The sequence below is a fragment of the Oryzias latipes genome, chromosome 13 (assembly GCF_053564925.1).
Source record: "Oryzias latipes strain Hd-rR chromosome 13, Olatipes_Hd-rR_3.1".
In the NCBI taxonomy this organism is placed as follows: domain Eukaryota; kingdom Metazoa; phylum Chordata; class Actinopteri; order Beloniformes; family Adrianichthyidae; genus Oryzias; species Oryzias latipes.
The window spans coordinates 24,419,298-24,439,731 of NC_136249.1; the positions used below are offsets into that span (position 1 = coordinate 24,419,298).

The 20,434-nt window shown below is 36.8% G+C and overlaps 2 protein-coding genes across 6 annotated transcripts; one reads left to right on the forward strand and one right to left on the reverse strand.

The window, feature by feature from the left end:
• Positions 1 to 304: 304 nt before the first annotated feature.
• Positions 305 to 3,914, reverse strand: LOC101169130 (zona pellucida-like domain-containing protein 1). 3 transcript variants are annotated; one of them, XM_078929468.1, is made up of 11 exons: positions 3,850 to 3,914; positions 3,297 to 3,450; positions 2,976 to 3,202; positions 2,704 to 2,888; positions 2,532 to 2,604; positions 2,350 to 2,447; positions 2,178 to 2,258; positions 1,920 to 2,091; positions 1,731 to 1,833; positions 949 to 978; positions 305 to 848 (listed from the first exon to the last, which is right to left on the reverse strand). In XM_078929468.1, exons 2-11 carry the CDS (start codon positions 3,403 to 3,405, stop codon positions 769 to 771), a joined length of 1,158 nt encoding a protein of 385 aa, XP_078785594.1. In that variant the 5' UTR covers positions 3,406 to 3,450; positions 3,850 to 3,914; the 3' UTR covers positions 305 to 768. The 3 variants fall into 3 exon arrangements, with proteins under 3 accessions (XP_078785594.1, XP_020563860.1, XP_078785593.1); XM_020708201.3 differs by having other exon boundaries at positions 305 to 851; XM_078929467.1 differs by lacking the exon at positions 3,850 to 3,914 and adding an exon at positions 3,657 to 3,735 and having other exon boundaries at positions 305 to 851.
• Positions 3,915 to 15,578: 11,664 nt separating this feature from the next.
• Positions 15,579 to 20,258, forward strand: hspa8b (heat shock protein family A (Hsp70) member 8b). 3 transcript variants are annotated; one of them, XM_078929728.1, is made up of 10 exons: positions 15,617 to 15,772; positions 16,601 to 16,741; positions 16,889 to 17,098; positions 17,172 to 17,377; positions 17,564 to 17,716; positions 18,256 to 18,811; positions 18,885 to 19,087; positions 19,170 to 19,368; positions 19,455 to 19,687; positions 19,774 to 20,258. In XM_078929728.1, exons 3-10 carry the CDS (start codon positions 16,894 to 16,896, stop codon positions 19,960 to 19,962), a joined length of 1,944 nt encoding a protein of 647 aa, XP_078785854.1. In that variant the 5' UTR covers positions 15,617 to 15,772; positions 16,601 to 16,741; positions 16,889 to 16,893; the 3' UTR covers positions 19,963 to 20,258. The 3 variants fall into 3 exon arrangements, with proteins under 3 accessions (XP_004075395.1, XP_078785854.1, XP_078785855.1); XM_078929729.1 differs by having other exon boundaries at positions 15,633 to 15,772; positions 16,643 to 16,741; XM_004075347.5 differs by lacking the exon at positions 16,601 to 16,741 and having other exon boundaries at positions 15,579 to 15,772.
• The last annotated feature ends 176 nt before the right edge of the window (positions 20,259 to 20,434 follow it).

Here is a 20,434-nt window from a genome sequence, read left to right on the forward strand (position 1 = left end):
TGGTAATAAACCAATGTGGGAAACTGAAAGGGTCAGAGGCTCAACCTTCAGCTCCCATGAGCTCCCTGAAGACAATGTCAGATATCATGTAACTGTCTGAGTCATAGCTCTACTGTTAGCCACATCAAACAACAAACTTCTGCAAAAAAGCCACAGATTTGCAAAACAACTAAATATAAAAACTAACAGTAAAAATTGATTTAATTCCCGATCGTGCTAGTTTCAATTGTACATAAATACAGTCGTTTCCCTCCAATGGTTTCTATAAGGTTTTCAGTGTTCTAAAATAAAACTGCATGACAGCTTATCTTGGATGCTTTGAGAAAACCTTTATTTTTATTACATGTTTTAGTGTAACTTAAAACTTTATTAAAAAAGCAAAGAAGCACATGCTTTTAATATCTAAAAACAAAACAACAACAATAATTCATATATCAAACATCAACCACCTTTACACCTCTTCTTTGTTCATCTTTGTTCGTGTCTTTGGTCAAAACAATCAAAAGAAAAGGGTTTTATGAGGACAAATGAAATGTTTTCACATCATGCTCATTGAAAACGTTTCCAGCACAGCAGACTACTAACACTTATTAAATATCACAATAATTAATTCTAACTTGAGTCCACATGTTTTTTTTACACATATCAAGCCCTTCACATCAAAAGGATTATTTACTAAAATTGATTATTGCATGCCAAGGTCATTAATGTGAACGGCTAAACACACCCTTTTCAGCCATCGGATGTCTTTTGCTCCACAGGAAGTGTTTAGGGCAGCCATGAAAACAGCAGTAATGACAATAATGAGCCCAACAGCGGACTGCTGCAGATGATCTCAGGTGGAGCAGCTGCTGGAGCAAGAAAAAAAGGACAGACATTCAACATTCCACCTATTCAATTTTTCCAACATGAAAGGCGGCACATTTTCATTGTGGTGCAGATTCATACCTCCATAAAGAGGGAGCGCCTGAGTCTCTCCTGAAAAAAAAGGAAGGAAACAGTCAGAAATGGACACCGTTTTATTTACGTTGTCTTGTTACAATTATTGTGTGAAATAAGTGTAAGATTACAAAAAAATTATTGTATTATTTCTGAATTGATTTGGACTGTGGCTCTGTCTTTTTAAACTTTTATGGGAAAGTATAGGCATGTTGGTTTGTTTTAAAAAAAAAAAAAAACTTTTATTTCCAAAAGCAGAAATTTAGCTAACTTAATTATTGTTTTTTTCTTTTCTTTTGAACCTCCATTTATTGTTTTTCCTGAACATATTTGTCAGTTTTTAAGGTCATTTTTTACTAATGGTTTGTCCTATCATTAAAAAACTAGCCAAATTTTGTGGGGAAAATAAAAGAAATGTGAATCTCAAAAATGAGTCACTTTAAGTGTCCATGTAAACAGCCATCAAACGAAACTTCATAGTGTTTTACGGGCAATTATCTAAAAAAATGCCTGTCACGAGACCCTTTTTATAGTTCTTATGTATTTCGTTGTTATACTACTGTTGCTGTTAATATACAGCAACAATATCTATCAGTTATGTCAGTCGTAGCCTAAGAATTCCTATTTTGAACAGTGTGTAAGATTGTGCATGCAGTCAGTGTTATGCATGTTGGTTTATAAAACACACAAATGTACCCATACTGAACATGTTCCCATATACATGCATGTGAGTTTTATATAATATAAAACAAAAATAGGGGTGGTGTTTTTTCCCCCCTTTGAAGACGCACCAACACTCTGTTTGCCAACAAATATGGGAGGAGAGGTGATTGTTGTGTTGGTCGGCACAATCTCTGCTGCCCTCCTCCTCCTGATTTGGGTGGTTCCACAAGCCTGATGAAGCAAGAAATACACAAATTTCATATATTTTTATTCCCAAATGACTTTTTTTTTTATAAGAAAACAAAACCAATACTCACTGGCAATAATGAGGCACAGTTGGAGGCCTCACACAGTCTGGTGGCACAGTGCAGGTAGAAAGTAGAAACTGTCAGGTTCTTGTGCTCCACAAATCTGAAGGCCTCAAATGAGAAGCGTGCCGTCTGTGAAACCCCGTTAAGTTCTATCTTTGTCTGCGCGTCACGGGTACATCTTGGATAAGATATGAGGGACGAGTCAGTCGGAAGGAAGTACAAAGGGTCTCCTTGTAGTATTGTGTGTACATTTACGCAACTCACCCCACAAACAGGTCATAATAGGTGCTCAGCATAGGATAGGGGCTGGTTGTGGCGTAACACCTGTCCAGCAGCAAGTTAAACCTGTAGGAAGATTTACGTTGCTTTTATATTTCTATTACTTTTGTGTTTTTCCATTGGTGTTACTTTGATTAAGTTGTTGAGTTTTGAGTACCTGTCTGTGAGATTGGTGGCTTTGACATTAACATAAATCTTGGTCTTGAGGTTGAGTCCGGTTGGTGGAACGGTCAGAATCTGTGTGTAGGCTGGATCCTGATGGAGGAAAAGTACAAACAATAAATTAATTAAACCATCAAAGGAAAAACAGCTCATCGATCACAAAAGCTAGGGACCCACCTGATAAAGCTGCATGCTCAGTGTGCTGATAAAGCTGCCATTGTTGTCCCGTATGGCAATGTTCACACCTGATCTGCAGTCAGCAAAGAACACATTTTTTAGTTTTTTATGGTTTTGTTTAATATTTTCAAAAGCTCTGGTTGTGATTTTGAGAGTCAGCCAGCACACTTACACTCCGATTTGGGTGTTGTTGAGAAGGTACTGCATAGGGTAGTTGCACGAAAACTTGTACAGAATCTGTGGACGATAGGTGATCGCACCTGCAGAGGGGTCTATGGAATTCACCATGCCAGAGATGTTCACATACTGAACTTTTGAATAGTCTGCAAATATTCCACTTCCAGTCTGATCTGTAATCTGAAAATAAAATAAAGGATGAACCATGTTTCCTCATAAGAATACTTTTTTTTTAGAGTCTTCACTTTTTGAGGTTTTGGGAAGCACCTTGTACGCATTTGCGCAGGCTGAGGCGTCGGTGTCATTGATGGGGAATCGGAATCTTAAAACAGGTGGTGACACAGTCCAGTCAGCCTTCCCAAAGCACAGTTTGTTACTGAGCTGATTATTTACAACCATCAGGGACTCGTTGTAAAGAGCTTGGTACATTGGACAGAGGAAAATACTCAGGTCCATGTACTGGGTCCCACAAGTTACATTAATGTCTGCATTTTCTGGACAAATAAGAATAAAACAAACAAGGAAATGTCAATCAGTGTTGTGAAAAGTTTTAAAAATGACTAGTTGTTTACTGAAAACTACACACACCTGGGGGTCTGTTTGTTGGGCTAGTGATGCATGCATCTGGTATTTGGGCTTTAACCTGTAAAATCAGGCAAAGCTGCAGTGTAATGATGAGCAGTCTCATAGTTTTCATTGTGGACCGGAAAAAAGCAGCTTTGAAGTGAGAACCAAGGAATTTCTGTTGGTGAGACACGACAAATCACAACAATCACTGGGTCAGCACAAAATAGAAGAGCAAAATAATGTTGCTTTAAACTATTTTTATTTTCAGATGTACCAAAAAGAAAAAAAAAACAGTTCAGTGGTATTTATTTTGGCGTAAAACATAGCATGCATGGTTTACAATCATCATTTTATTCTAAATCAGTGACCACCAATACTTACTACTCATATGAGTTTTGAAACATGAAAAATTGTACAGCAAATCCTGAAATCCTTATATTCTGTTTCAGTTTTCGTATGTCTGTATAAATAAGACAAATACTTTTATATGATGCTGCTAATATTACAAACCCATGATCACAGTATAAGGTACATAAGTTACCAAACTATCAGGTAAAATTAACTGGGGACTCACCTGTAGGGCCCTCTGTTGCACATCCTACCTTCTGCTCGCACATCCGTCCATTTATACCGTTATTGTCTCAGGGGAGGAAGAGGGAGGACAATGCGGCAACCTGAACCGGGGTTTAAATTTCAACTTTTTTGAGAACTGATCACATGTGTTGCCTTGGTGAAAACAAAATCTGTTTACTGTCCATTGTATATTAATCAAATAACCTAAAATGTCACATTATTCATTATACAAATCAGATTAAAGTCAAAATTCCAACAATTTGAATCAGTTTGTGAATGAAATAATGCATGGCACAAAAAAATAAATGTTTTTTTTATAAATGGCCTTAAAGAGCAGAACATTAATAACTATTACATAAATGTATGCAAGAGCTAAACCTATCAATGTGACTATTGGACATTATTTACTGTGAAGTTGATGATTCATCTTAACATCTGAATTGGAAATCATCTGCCCCACTCTTTTGCACAAATATCTGAAAGTTCCTGATAGGGGGATTTGCTAAAACGTTTGCATGGAAGCTCTGGGGTTGTGGCGACACAGAAAGATTTCCATTATGCAAAATCCATTGCTGACTTTAAATTATAGCAGAAATGGGTGTAAATATTGGTGTGGCCTAGAACGCTTCAGCCTCCACTCATCAGCATCTGCCAAGACAAAATACGGAACACACTGTAAAAATCTAAACTATTCTTTATGATTTTCCATAGCTTGGTTGTTTTGTTGACCTCGTGCTACTGGCCTAAATAATGGTGTTATTGGGTCATGTTAATGGCAGTCATCACACCTAGTTCCATCATTGGAAACCATAATGTGTTCACTTAAACAAAGGTCTTAATAGGGCAGGGAAAGACAAGGATGAGAGTGATTTGATCTCCAAGGTTCACCTCTGAGATCTGTTTACACGATAAAGAATCACTCACTGAATCATTCTGTAAAGGATCCCTTTTTTGTGCATGTTATGACTTCAGGCTGTAACCTTTAAATAGAATCTTCCAGAACTTTTTGTACACATTGTGAACAAATGACACGCCCATCCTAGAAAAATCCAAAGACTTTTGTTTAGCATCACAACACGAAAAGGACTCCTGAGACGCAGAAGAACACAGGCCATAATGCAACAAGAAGATGCGGCCTCAATACGGCACCTGGTAGATTACTGTGGGAATATTGGATGTCAAGAACACCACTTTTAAACTCTAGGACATGCCACTTGTGTCACTGAATCTCACGTTCTCCCAAAACCAATCGACAAGTGAAAGTTCTCGTGGAAATGGGTCGGAATCTGAACTCCTGTAGAATTTCTGGGAATCTAGAACTCGCTCGGCTGAAGAGTCTGTTCTTTTGTAGATGTAAACATTTCTAATTTTGTATTTTATGTGCTTGGATGATGCCAATTTAAAAAAAAAATAAAAATAAATAAATCACTCAATAGCTCTTTCCCAGAAATCCATGAGCACAGATTGTGACTTTGAAAATCACAGAATTATTTTCAGCACTTATGTATGCATAATGTGTAATATTATTTTTCCAAAAATAAACATTTTACCAAAACATGTAATCTCCTTTTTAACATGATTGTATTTTTTGCTGTCTCACCAGAAAATGGAAATGATCTTTTTCTAAGTTATCCAAGCTTTATACTCACTGAAAGGACACATATCGGGCCAAATGATGGAAACTTTTATTTTAAAGTTACCTTTTTGCAGATATTTTGGCTCTCTTAACAAGCCAGTAGTGTTCGTAAATCTTTTGTTTGGTCAGCTGAATCCCAGAATGCATTCAACTCTGTCAAAGCTCTTCTTTGCTGTGCCCCTGTCCTGGCTGCTTCTGATTTGGATTGTCCCTTCAAGTTAGAAGTGGATGCCAGTGATTGTGGTACTGGGGCAGTTCTGCTGCAGGAGGATGAACATGGTATAATAGGAACCCTTTTGTTATTTTTCAAAGAGTTTACCATTCATCAAAACTCGCACAGTATGATTGAGAAAGAAGCTCTTTCTTTTTTGCTGGCACCAGTTCCCATCCGGTTACAGTTTACACTGATCACAACCCTCTAGTTTTTATTTTAAGGATATAAAACTCAAACCAGTGATTCACCAGATCACTGTTGGTTCAGGATTTCAATCTTCACATCAAACACAAAAAGGGAGCTGAGAATTTAGTAGCGGAAGGTCTTTCACACAGCATCCACTCAACCTAAGTAAGTGCTTCTTGGGGGTCAGAAGTTTTCTCTTAGGTAAGGGGGGGGGGGGGGGGTATTACAGCTGAGGCTGTAGTTTTTCTTTTTTCTTTTTCTGCTGCATTGGGAGGTTTTGTCTTTCTTGTTTTTCCTCCTTTATCTTTATTTGCAGATTGTCCCAGATTGTCCTGAGCATCTTATTGGTTGATGACATCCAGCTCTGTGTTTAAATACAACCACGTCATTTGTTGGAGAGGCTTTGGTCCTTGTATACTTATTTTCAAGTTTAGTTTTTATTTAGTTTTGAGTTTTTCTGTAAATAAATAGAAAAAATTCCCAGTTTATTTTCAGCATGGGTGTGTTTGTGAAAGTTTTTTAATTCATTGTGGTACTTAATTAGTTCCTTTTACCTTTATGTTGCATCCTTTTTCAAGCCCCTAGACAGGGGTGTAACATCAGTCTTGCATCCTTTTAGAGACAGAGCAGGAGCTTCCATCAGCAGCAGTAAGTCAGACTTATCTCTAGGTAGGTTGTTGCATTTATTTACGAAACATCTATTGTAACTTTTACTGTATTCATAATCCTAACCACCCGTGTAGCAAATAATAGATGGAACAATAAAAAGTGAAAACAAATAATAGATGGAAAAAGAAAAAAGTGAACGTCCATGAAGTTCACCGCAGATTAGATCTACTGGTCATAAAAGCAAAAAAGGTAGAATTCCTAAAAGTTTGATAATCTGCAGCCTTAACTTTAGGATTTTTCTGTTAAAATAAAGAAGACAAATATGTTTTTATAAATTGAATTAAATTAAATTGCATTTAAATTTGAAAGTATTTTTGATTTTCCGAAATACGGCATAATCAAAATCAAAAGACGCCTTAAAAATATATCAAAAGATGATTGTAGTGGAGCTTTAAGGAAAAATCCTGAATATTTTCTACTCATCACTTTCTGTGACCTTTAAATGCAGCAGTAATATCACTCAGAATCTCTGATATTTTTCAAAAACAAAGGAGAAAGGTTTGCTTCACTACTATTGACATTCATGCCTTTTTTCGGGGGACTCCAGCTTCCTTCCATCGTCCAAACACCTGCTTCATATTGATAACTCTAAATTGTCCCTGGGTGTGAATGTGAGTGTGTATGGGTGTGTGGCTGTGGCCCTGCGACAGACTGGCGACCTGTCCAGGGTGCCCCCAGCACCCATTTGCCCATGGGTGGCAAGGATGGGCTCCGGCAGCCCCGTGACCCCGAAAGGGACAAAAACTGGTTGAAAAGATGAATGAATGATAATGTCAGTGAAGAAACTTTTTGCAGATTCTCTTTTTGTGCTCTCTAAGTCTTCATATATAATTTCTTTTTGGGAGTTAACTTTTATATTTATTTTTTATTTTTTTTTATTACTCTTATGTTATAATTAATAATATTTTTTATACCTCTGTCCCCTCCTGCGTTTGTGTCCTCTCACAAACCACTAACAGCTTTTTCAGCAATGAGGGAATATGAAACCATGTAGAAGCTGGACTTTATGAGTAAGCCAAGAAACAATATGGTTTTTCAGCATTAAGATGTGCTTCTCTATTAGCATAGATGACAACAAACACAACTTTTTTTTACCATCAAAACTTTGACTAGAAAGTAAATGTAGCACACTTCTGATTGGTTCATATAGGGGACTAAAGGAAACATGATATGTTTCCTTTCTGATTCCATATCTGATTTTTAGGACAAACGAGAAAGTATGTGAGGTGATGTATGTCATGAAGAGTCACTGAGTTCAGAATGTAACATAGAAGTGTGTAGCTATAAAATTATTCGATAATAAGTCAAATGAAAGGACAATGATTATTTCTTAAAAAAAAAAACGACAGGACAAAATGATGATACAGATCATTCGTATTTTTTTATTTTTATAAAGCTAATTTCATTCATATTAGAATTTTTTGCCATTTTGCTTGATAATTAATTTATGCTATCCTAGGCACTTTAACATTGGGAGTTGGGTCATCTAGACCCACTAGACAATGCTCTGAACCTTTTTTCTTCAATGATTTGTGATCTTCACTGGTGTCCATGGATTACATGAAATCTTTCCACCTTTATCCACCTTTGTCATGGTGGGAATAACACATCAATGCAAGGGTGGGGTCATCTAAGATGGCACAAGGGTTAACTCATTACTTTTTATGTTTTTACTTATTTTTATTTCTTTTTAAAACTTTGTTTGTCACTGGGAAACAATAACTTGGGCATAGGAAAAAATAAATATCTGTAATGCTAAATTCATCAACAATACTTTGTGAGCCGTCATTATTGCCTTTTCTAGTAAAACATTTGATAAAAAAATAAAACAAACAAACAAATAAAATCAGTCCATAACTTTTAAAATCGAATTCAGAACTCTTTCTTCCTTTTTTTTAACGCCCGCACTTTTAAGTTTGTGATGCATTCAAATGATTTAGTGTTGGATCATGTGTGCCAATCCTAGAATGGTGTCAATGAACTGTAAGCAGTAAGTGGAGCACGCTGTTCTATGAGTCACGCCTGAAACACACGCAACGCCTATGAGCTTCATCAGTATCCAAATGTTTTGTGGCAGTAACTCTAGAGAAGTGCATCTTGCTTTCAGTTGTCACATTAAGAAAATGTATTGCATTGAAATGGATCCCATGAGATCAGACTCAGGAGTTTGAATGGAACTTGATCATTCACGGCCCACTTCTTTTTATGTACTGCTATGATCCAACCATTTGTTGTTGTGTTTTTTCCTAATAGAGATGCCACTTTTATCCACTCAACATTTTTTGTTTTTTTTACCAAAAGCAAGCACGTGCTTCACTTTGTGTAAAAAAATTAATGAAGTGTAACTTTTTGTTTTGTTTTTAAATGTTTTAATCGCTTTCTGTTCTATCTCATTATTCGTGTGCTAACTTTGTACATGATTTTGCTCTTTACGGCATAAACCAATATTTCAAGACACATCGCTAAAAATTTTGAAAAAAAAGATCACAAGAACAATAGAAAGTTGTGTTTCTAGCTTCTGTCCACAATTTTTTGTATAGTTTTTGATAATGCCAAAACACAAAGACACATTTCAAAGCACCTAAGACATATTTATTAAGACTTAAATTAAGGGCAAAACATGGTTTCATTCATTACCAAGTTAAATGAAAAGAAAAAATAAATAACTAAAGATATATATATATATATATATATATATATATATATATATATATAATGTGCAGGTGCGTAAATTTGGGCACCCCTGTTGTTTTATTGATTTTACTACCTTTAGCAATAATTGTTGGAACACAAAATTTTAAGCTCATTGACCCTTGACCTATAAACACATGTGAAGCCAATCATGACAAGAGGTATTTAAGGTGGCCAAGAGCAAGTTTTTCTCCTCTTTGCATCTTCTGTGAAGAATGCCAACATGGTAACCTCAAAACAGCTGTCAGATGACCTGAAAACAAAGATTGTTCAACATCAAAGTTTAGGTGAAGGATACAAAAAGCTTGCTAAGAGATTGCAGCTGTCAATTTCCACTGTGAGGAATATAGTGAGAAAATGGAAGACCACAGGCACAGTTCAATGCAAAAATCTCAGATAGGCAGAGGTGAAGGATGGTGACAACAATCAAACTCAACTCATCGTTCAACCATTCAGTTTACTTTGCAGAAGGCGATTCTGTATGGAAGAGCAATGCGGAAGAAGCCTTTTCTGCGCACATGCCACAAACAGAGTCGCTTGAGGTATGCTAAAGCACATTTGGATAAGCCAGCTTCATTTTGGAATAAGGTCTGTGGACTGATCAAACTAAAATGGAGTTATTTGGACATACAGTAACAAGAGGCGGTATGCTTGGCGAACAAAGACCAGCATTCCAAGATAAACACTTACTACCCACAGTAAAATTTGGTGGCGGTTCCATCATGCTTTGGGGCTGTGTGGCCAGTGCAGGTAATGGAAATCTTGTCAAAGTTGAAGGTCGCATGGATTCCATTCAGTATCAGCAGATTCTTACAAACAATGTTCAAGAATCAGTGACAAAGTTGAAGTTGCGCTGGGGCTGGATACTTCAACAAGACAATGACCCTAAACACTGCTCTAATTCTACAGAGGCATTGATGCAGAGGAACAAGTACAATGTTCTGGAATGGCCATCTCAGTCCCCAGACCTGAATATTATTGAAAATCTGTGGTGTGATTTAAAGCAGGCTGTCAATGCTCGGAAGCCATCAAATCTGACTAAACTGGAGATGTTTTGCAAAGAGGAATGGTCCAAAATACCTTCAACCAGAATCCAGGCCCTTATTGGAAGCTATGGAACGAAATGGAATGGAAACAAGTTTATTTAAAATATAAAAAAACACAAATAAAAAAAAAGAGAAAATAAAGAAAACGTTCACACTCGAGAAAAATAAAAAAAACATTATTATAAACAAACAGAAAAAAAATATGAACACAAATATTATGAACAATTATACAACTATACTGTAAATATTCAAAAAGGAGTGAGAAGTATAAACTCATATAAACTCACCCCCTATTACTCATTAATGTTAATTACATTAGCAAACAGCTTCTTTATTTATATATAAATAAAGAATATGTATATTTGCTGGTAGCATGCTATATGTGGCTTTGAACATGATTAGTGCTGTACGCAGCTCCACCAGATCTGTAAGTCTCAATAATTTTGATTGTAGGAATAATGCATGTGATCCAGATAACCCACGATTCGTATGATTCGTATCGCCCTCTTTTGAAGTATTAACATTGAATGTAATGATGTTTTATAATTGTTTCCCCATACCTCCACACAGTAGTTTAAATGCGGTAGAACCAGGAGACAGTATAGAATATAAAGTGATTTATGATTTAGGACAAATTTTGCTTATTTTGCACTGATATGCTTTTAGACCATTTTGATTGTATGTAGTTGATATGTAGCTTCCAACTTAATTTATCATCAATTACAACATCAAAAAATTTACATTCATATATTCTTTCAAGTTTGAAATCATTAAATCAATGTGCATATTTCTTTTACAGTTACTAAACAACAAATTTTTTGTTTTGCTCAAATTCAATGATAATTTATTAATATTAAACCATACATTCAACTTATTCATCTCTTTAGTTACATCTTCCAACAGTTTGTTTAATTCATCACCAATACAGAAAATATTTGTATCATCTGCAAGGAGAACTAATTTAAATATTTCAGATACTTTTCATATATCATTAATATACAAAATAAATAACTTGGGGCCCAACACTGACCCCTGTGGGACACCACAAGCAATTTTCAAACATGCTGAACAAACATCTCCCAGCTTCACAAACTGCTTTCTCATGCTCAAGTAGCCTTCTGATCCAGTCTAACACTATCCCTCTAATACCATATCGTTCTAATTTATTCAGTAATATATCATGGTTAATAGTGTCAAAAGCCTTCTTTAGATCAATAAAAATTCCAGCAACATATTTTATATGATCCATTGCATTTGTGATTTGCTCTATAAAGTATGTGATTGCCAAGGGTGTTGATCTGTTTGCTCTGAATCCGTATTGACTGTCACTAAGAAGTTTGTGCTTTTCGATAAATGCATCCAATCTACATTCAAAAAGTTTCTCCAATATTTTGGATAACTGTGGTAATAAGGGTATGGGTCTGTAATTTGTGAAGTGCTTGTTTTAAACAGCGGTATGAATTTGGCTATTTTCATGCTGTTTGTAAAGGAACTTGATTGAAAAGATAAGTTACAGATGAACACGAGTGGTTTCAAAATACCATCAATCACTTTTTTCAATAAAGCCATATCAATGTCATTGACATCAGCTGAATGTTTGGTACTCATCTTTTTTTTACTAAATCTAATATTTCCTTTTCTGTGACACAACTGAGAAACATTGAACTGGGATTCCGACTGATTAGTTCATGGTACTGGTTTCCAGATGAATCAGAGAGTGTTCTTGCTAATTCGGGTCCAACATTTACAAAATACTGATTAAAGCTTTCAGCCACATCCTCCATCTTGTAACTTTCCTTTTCATCATAAATCAAGTATTTAGGATAACTATTTTCTTTGGCACCCTTTCTAATAATTGCGTTAAGAATGCTCCAGATGTTTTTGATGTTACTTTTGTTTTCGTCAAGTAACTTATCAAAATATTCTTTTTTGCATCTTGTTATAATATTGGTTAATTTATTTCTGAATTTTTTATATCTGTTTTCTGCCTCTTTAGTTCTTTGTTTTAAAATCTCTTGGGTGGACAGTTTTTTTTACAGGCATTTTGTAGCCCCTCTGTGACCCAAGGGCATTGGCTATAATTTGTTTTTCTTCTAAATGCTTTATTATGACTTTTTTTTATTAAATAATGATTCAAATATTTTTAAGAAGCATTCATAAGCCTCATTAACCCGTTGTGCAGTCCTAGGCACTTTAACATTGGGAGTTGGGTCATCTAGACCCAGTAGACAGTGTGTTGAACCTTTTTTCTTCAATGAATTGTGATCTTCACTGGTGTCCATGGATTACATGAAATCGTTCCACCTTTATCCACCTTTGTGATGGTAGGGAGAACACATCAATGTAAGGGTGGGGTCATCTAAGATAGCACAAGGGTTAACGCATTGTTTGTTATAAATTTCATCCTAATTGTGGGCTAATAAATCATTTTTGAATGCATTTATGGATTCCTCACTTTTAACCCCTCTGTACCGTGTTGACTTGTTAAACTCATAATTTCTGTAATTATCATCATATACTGTAAACACTGGAAGATGGTCACTTATATCATTAATTAATAATCTGTTAACGGTTTTATTTTCAACATCATTGGTGAATAAATTGTCAATTAAAGTTGCACATTGGTTTTTAATTCTGCTGGGTCTAGTGATTTTTGGAAATAAACTAATACTGTACATGGTATTTATGAATGCATCTACTGATTTGAGTATTTTAGGATTTAACAAGTCAATATTGAAATCCCCACATATGAAGTTTACTTTATTATTTTTACTTATAAACATTTTTTCAATCCAAAATGAGAATATTTAAATGTTTGAGCCTGGTGTTCTGTATATACAAGTGATTATGATGTTTTTTTTTTGTTTTCTTTACAGATTTCAATAGTTATACTTTCAAGTACATTGTCAATCACGGTTATCAAGCTTTCTAACACCTGGAATTCCAGGGTATTATGAACATTCAATGCCACTCCTCCTACAACCTTATTGAGTCTATTGTAGTTTCTGAGTTCATAACCATCTAAATTAAAGTCCATAACTCCCTTTTCTGTGTTATACCAAGTTTCTGATATTGCTATTACACTAAATGGATGTAAAAACTTATGTAAATATTCCTTGATATTGTTAAAGTTTCTATACATGCTTCTGCTATTAATGTGGATTATTGACAAATTATCCTTAGTCTCAATGTTCTGGTTGTAGTGATCCTCAGTAACCCTTGTGCTATCCTAGGTACCTTTTTTCTTCAATGATTTGTGATCTTCACTGGTGTCCATGGATTACATGAAATCTTTACACCTTTATCCACCTTTGTCATGGTAGGGAGAACATGTCAATGTAAGGGTGGGGTCATCTAAGATAGCACAAGGGGTACAGTAACAGCAGTCATCCTTGATGGTGGGGAAACAGTTGTTGATTCAATCAATGTCATGTTTATGTCCTGTATATTATAAGCAGTGTATTCAAATGTCCTTAGCATCAGTTGATCCAGATCCGTTAACTATAGGAAGCAATTGGAGGCTGTCATTTCTGCAAAAGGAGGGTCTACTAAATATTGATGGCATTTTTCTGTTGGGGTGCCCAAATTTATGCACCTGCCTACTTTTGTTTAAGTGATTATTGCACAGTTTCTTTAAATCCAATAAACTTAATTTCACTTCTCAAATATGACTTTTTTCATCTGCTATATGATACATTTAACTGAAATTGATGATCAGAACTACCAATGATTTATGAAGAAAAATCCTGAAAATTATCAGGGGTGCCCAAACTTTCTCCCACCACTATATATATGAATTCATTTTAAAACATACATGACATTCGTTTGTTGGGTTGTCTAGGGCAGCACTTATGTCCTCTGCAACCATTCATTATGACCCCTCTGAGTTTTTATTAATTAAAGCCTTTTTCATTTTGGGAATAAGAGATGTGATTTAATCACACACCCAAAAAAATAAAAAAACAACATCAGTAGTTGGTTATCTTAAATAAGGTAAGATTTGACTTGTGCTCATAAACAAATAAAAGGTGAAGGGCTTTTGCACAAAGTTGTTGACTACACACAATTGCACAACTGGCAGACAAATGAAACTTCTATTTAAAAAAATAGTACATTTATGGAAACGTCTTAGAAAAGATTTTTTTTCAGTCCATATTTAATTCATATTTCAGTGTGTATTTCAATCACATTGGCTTTTCTACTGTCCTGTGAGTCTCCTGTTTTTGATCTGAAAGTTTGGAAACCTGTATTTACTAAAAATAGACCCGTATTTAAAGGTTCCCATTTGTCCATCATTTAACCTTCTCTGGATTCCCGGTTGCTGTCATCAGATCAACCTCTCCTGCTGTTTTGTTTTTAGATGATTTTTTTGAATCTAGAAACAACTATAAATCTTTTCTGAGATGGAAATATCACTAAAGTGCTTCACACATGATAGTTCTGAAGAGGAAAAAAAGAAAAAAAAATGTCTGAGCTGCAGCTAAATGTTATGACTGTCTTGTAAGTAAAAAAAAAAATAAGATATGTTTTTTAAAGTTAAAACAGATGTTAAAAAACGTGTTCTTTAGTCAATAGAGAATATGTAAATGAAGTTGAAAACCAGGGAAAAAATAAAGGAGTTATTACAAACATGGAGATTTGTGGCGACTCTCTGCTGCCCTCTGGACTTCAAACAGGATATTGCACTAGTGTGTAACAATTATTTCTGCAACTGCAGAACAGATTGATTGTAAAGGGGGGAAAGCAAATCCTAAAGATAGATTTATGCAAAGCAATCATTGTTTCAACCACCAGAACAACATTAAGAAATTGAATTGATCAAATTAAAATAATGTTATGATAACTTCCATTTCAAGGTGTCATGTCAACCAATCAACTTTGACCAGCCAATCAACCAATTAACGAATAAACTTTTAAATTAACTGGGAAAAAAATGTTCTTCTTTTTCAATTTAGTCATTTATTACTACTGAACTTTGTTACAAATTGCGTTACTTAAAAAGAAAGGCCCAGAAACTACTGGAACATATGCCAGGTATTTGGTGAATTTTCCCTCTGGCGGATGCCTTCAGCTTCAACTGGCTTTCTTTGAGTTGAACAGGTAATTTCTCGCAAACAAGAACATTCTCTCCATTTCGCTGGTCCTTTCCAGAAACAAAGTCATAACAAACCACACTCCATTTAGCAGGCAACAACTGTTGTGAAAAAATGTGGCAAAAAACGACTTCTCATTGGACAATTTTCAGTGGCAGAAAATTCGATGAAAGCGGATTGGCCAGCGTGGCTCCTCCCATCTTCCAGAAACTTCTGGGTAGCGTTCTTATTGAGGGGGGCGCGGCAGCAATAGCAGCACGCGCACACTGTTGTGAGCCTGAGCGCAGTGATAGGAACTCGTCATCGGCACACCGGAGCCGTTCAGGGGAAGCCAAGCTGCGATATTACTTTCAGTCGCTGTAATTCAAGAGGTGGTGAAGTTTGATGAGGTGAGTAGCGGTGTTTAAGATTTATCTCACTATAACGTGTTGCTGATAGATAACAATTAGCTGTTTAATAACTGGCGTCACAGGTAACCGTTTTTAAAGTCTTAGCATTGAAAAATTTACGAATGTTTTTTTTTTTTCTCTTATCAAACGTTTTCGGTTTTGTAGCTGGGTGTTTATCTATTAAGGAAGAAAAGAAATCTCTAATATTATTGAGAACAAATTCAAAGCAAATTATTTACTGTGTCGTTTTCTAGCCAAAACGAGCGCATTTTTCTAAACTACCTTTATAGGGTAGAAGAAGAAGAAGGAGGAAAAAAAAGTCTGGAAGGTTCTGGACTTCTGACACACCCCCTAACTATGTGGGTCCTACGCCAAAAAAAGCTTGCTTCGTAAAATAAACTAATCTCAATTTGGGATTTTTATTTTTATTCAAATGTATGAAAACGCAATGTATTTTTAATTATATATTTAATGTTGTACTCCACCTTTGATCCAACAGAAATGTGCACGTGCGCACACGCGCAATATTAGGATAACCACCCACTCGGTTTCTCAACAGTTCTTATCGAGCGTGAGCAAAGTCATTCAAAATGCAGGAGTGTTAAGGATTTTTGTCACAGGTGCACATGATGGTTGTGAGGATCAATGTTCTTATTAAATAAAAGGATAGCAGTTGTTTGGACTTAAAACTATGGTCATCACCCATTTATTTTTCTTTAGACACCATAATAGAGGTAAAAATAGTTTGAGTCTTGTAAGCAGGTGCTGCACACTTTCCTTTTTAAGACTGTTTGATTAAAGATTACTCCAATAATGGATCCATTACAGCAGACGTGGGCACTGAGGGCCGCATTCCTGCATGTTTTCCAGCATACCCTGCTCTGGCATGTTCTAATTGGCTGGACACACCTGAAGCAAGTAAACAGCCATGAGTAGGGCAAGATTATTGGCTGGACACACCTGAACCAGGTAATCAGCCATGAGTAGGGCAAGACTATCTGGAAATCATGCATGAAAACGAGGCCTGGAATTGCCCACCCCTGCATTACAGCATACTGCATGAGTAAGTGAAGGCACCAGCTCACTAAAATGAATTATTGTTTGCTTCTTTTTCAGGAAAAATGTCTAAGGGACCAGCTGTTGGCATCGATTTGGGCACTACCTACTCCTGTGTGGGAGTGTTTCAGCATGGCAAAGTTGAGATCATTGCCAATGATCAGGGAAACAGGACCACACCCAGTTATGTCGCTTTTACCGACACAGAGAGGCTGATAGGAGATGCGGCCAAGAATCAAGTGGCTCTTAACCCCAACAACACAGTATTTGGTATGTATTTGAGCAGGAAACCAAGCCTAATATTTGTTACTTCCGAGGCCTAACTTGCACTTTTTGTCTTCAGATGCAAAGCGCCTCATTGGACGCAGGTTTGATGACAGCGTTGTCCAGTCAGACATGAAGCACTGGCCGTTCACTGTTATCAATGATAATACTCGGCCTAAAGTAAAGGTGGAGTACAAGGGAGAAACCAAAACCTTCTACCCAGAAGAGATCTCCTCCATGGTTCTTGTAAAAATGAAGGAGATTGCAGAAGCCTATCTGGGCAAGGTAATAAACTCTGTAGCTTTTATATACTGTACATATTTACTGTTCACATGCTCATTTATAGCATCATATGTGGTCTGCTTATTAAACATGTTTAAAGTTACTGTTTCCTGACTTGATGCAAGGGAAGCTGGTAAAACACTGAGTATTTTATACTATGAACTAACCATTAAGAAATTATTTTTGCAGACTGTAACAAATGCTGTGGTGACTGTGCCTGCCTACTTCAACGACTCCCAGCGTCAAGCTACCAAAGATGCAGGAACCATTTCTGGCCTTAATGTGCTTCGTATTATAAATGAGCCCACTGCTGCTGCTATTGCTTATGGCCTGGACAAGAAGGTATGAGCGCGCTCTATGCCTTTGAAATAGTTTTGCAAGCAAAGTGTTTTTCGCAAAAATGACTTCTATCAAACAGTTAAAAACTTAAGGGATTGACGTACATAAACTACATCTTATGTTGGAAATTTCTTAACCTGTAAAACATCCAATGACAATTATTTAGGACTTGTTGAACAAAGCATCATCAACTTGATTGATTAAATTACTAATGTTTGGAATAAAAATGTGTTTTCTTGTCCTAACCAACCATGCAAGCTGTGTTTATCTGCTTCAAACATGAGGACTTGGATCAAAAAAGTTCTATCTTGACTTATAAGTCAGGTTTTTTTTGTTTTGGTTTTTTTTTTTTGGTTTTTTTTTTTTTTAAGCTTATGGAGTTTTATTTAATGTTTTAAGTGACAAATCTATTTAATTGAATTGTAAATCAATACCCAGTCCTATCAGATGCCCCTTATTGTAAATGCATTCAAAAGTTAGGAAACTTAGAACAAAAATGGCAGCATTATTGCTTGAATCTAAAATTTGGTTTAAAATTCCAGGTTGGCGCTGAGAGAAATGTTCTCATCTTTGACCTGGGCGGTGGAACGTTTGACGTCTCCATCTTGACCATTGAAGACGGCATCTTTGAGGTCAAATCCACCGCTGGAGACACACATTTGGGAGGTGAAGACTTTGACAACCGGATGGTGAACCACTTCATTTCTGAGTTCAAGCGGAAGTACAAAAAGGACATCAGCGACAACAAGAGGGCAGTCCGGCGTCTGCGCACAGCATGCGAGAGAGCCAAACGAACCCTGTCCTCCAGCACTCAAGCCAGCATCGAGATCGACTCTCTGTATGAAGGAGTCGATTTCTACACATCCATCACCAGAGCCAGGTTTGAGGAGCTCAATGCTGACCTGTTCAGAGGCACCCTGGATCCTGTGGAAAAGGCTCTCCGGGATGCAAAGATGGACAAAGCTCAAATTCATGACATCGTGTTGGTGGGAGGTTCCACTCGTATTCCCAAGATCCAGAAGTTACTTCAGGACTTCTTCAATGGGAAGGAACTGAATAAGAGCATTAACCCTGATGAAGCAGTAGCATATGGTGCAGGTATGTTTTAACTTCTGCTCTGTCATCACTTCTTTGTGTTTAGTCTTATCTCTAACTTTTTTTTTTTCTGCAGCTGTGCAGGCAGCCATCTTGTGTGGTGACAAATCTGAAAATGTTCAGGACCTGCTGCTGTTGGATGTCACCCCCTTGTCTCTGGGTATCGAAACGGCTGGAGGAGTCATGACTGTGCTCATCAAGAGGAACACCACAATTCCTACAAAGCAGACGCAGACTTTCACCACCTACGCAGACAACCAGCCCGGAGTGCTAATTCAGGTAATTTGACCCCATCTGCATCTAAAGAGAGAAGGGGGGGATAAAACGAAAGATGAGGCTGATCCAATCCTCATGTTTTCAGGTGTTTGAGGGGGAAAGGGCCATGACCAAAGACAACAACCTTTTGGGAAAATTTGATCTGACTGGGATTCCTCCAGCTCCTCGAGGGGTTCCTCAGATTGAGGTGACTTTTGACATCGACGCTAACGGCATCATGAACGTGTCTGCAGTTGACAAAAGCACCGGAAAGGAGAACAAGATCACCATCACCAATGACAAAGGTTTCCCGAAGTGCTCTGCCTTTTTGCATTTTTCTTTTTCCCTTATTTGTGTTCATGTCAAAATAAATGCCATCTCCGTTACTCAGGTCGTTTGAGCAAGGAGGACATCGAGCGTATGGTACAAGAGGCAGAGAAATACAAGGCTGAAGACGACGTGCAGAGAGAGAAGGTGTCAGCCAAGAACGGTCTGGAGTCTTATGCCTTCAACATGAAGTCCACCGTAGAGGAGGAGAAGCTGAAGGACAAGATCAGTGAGGACGACAGGAAAAAGATTCTGGATAAGTGTAATGAAGTCATCAGCTGGCTGGATAGAAATCAGGTCAGATTTGATCGCTTTCTATTTTAGACATTTATAAATGTACATTTATGTTGGCTCTGAGTTAAATGTCCTTTTTGTCTCTTCAGTCTGCAGAAAAAGAGGAGTTTGAGCATCAACAGAAGGAGCTGGAGAAGGTGTGCAACCCAATCATGACCAAGCTGTACCAGGGAGCAGGAGGGATGCCAGGAGGTCCGGGCGGGTTCCCCGGAGCCGGTGCAGCTGGACCAGGAGCGGGAGCAGGTTCCTCTGGCCCTACCATTGAGGAAGTTGACTAAAGCAGATTGGAGGAGTAAGGACCAGGCACCAAAATGTTTTTCCGCCTGTTCAGATTGTGAGGAGCAAAGTTCATATGTTCTGCGGGGCATTAGTTTGCCTTGTTCATGATGGTGTCTGGCTTTGGGAGTATTTGAAGTTCACGTTCCTGATGAACTGTTCTCTTAGCATGTTATGAAAATTGTAAATGTTAACAGTGTTCTGGTATTTATATAACTTTTATTTGGTTATGTTACGAAGCTAAGATTGTTTCTATTGCACACCAGTTTGAAAAATAAAGATTATTTTTGACTTTGAACCTGTTTGAAGTTTATTGGAAAGAAACACAACAGTGTTGGGAACATCGTTTTATTGCTTATTTAAATTATTTTTTTTAATCAGACACTGGTTTGTTTTGTAATTTATAACGTACGTTGGTACTTTTTACATTGATAAAAAATAATTTAAATAAGCAGTATAATTTTATAGACACAA

Bases quoted from the DNA above. Each gene is read 5' to 3' on its own strand.
- hspa8b (XM_004075347.5), top strand. From the start codon at position 16,894: ATGTCTAAGGGACCAGCTGTTGGCATCGATTTGGGCACTACCTACTCC. The intron at 17,378-17,563 runs GTAATAAACTCT...TTATTTTTGCAG, and splicing joins CAGAAGCCTATCTGGGCAAG to ACTGTAACAAATGCTGTGGT. The intron at 19,369-19,454 runs GTTTCCCGAAGT...TCCGTTACTCAG, and splicing joins CACCATCACCAATGACAAAG to GTCGTTTGAGCAAGGAGGAC.
- LOC101169130 (XM_020708201.3), bottom strand. From the start codon at position 3,405: ATGAAAACTATGAGACTGCTCATCATTACACTGCAGCTTTGCCTGATT. The intron at 2,259-2,349 runs GTACTCAAAACT...ATCTTCCTACAG, and splicing joins GCCACCAATCTCACAGACAG to GTTTAACTTGCTGCTGGACA. The intron at 1,834-1,919 runs GTGAGTATTGGT...TTGCTTCATCAG, and splicing joins ACTGTGCCTCATTATTGCCA to GCTTGTGGAACCACCCAAAT.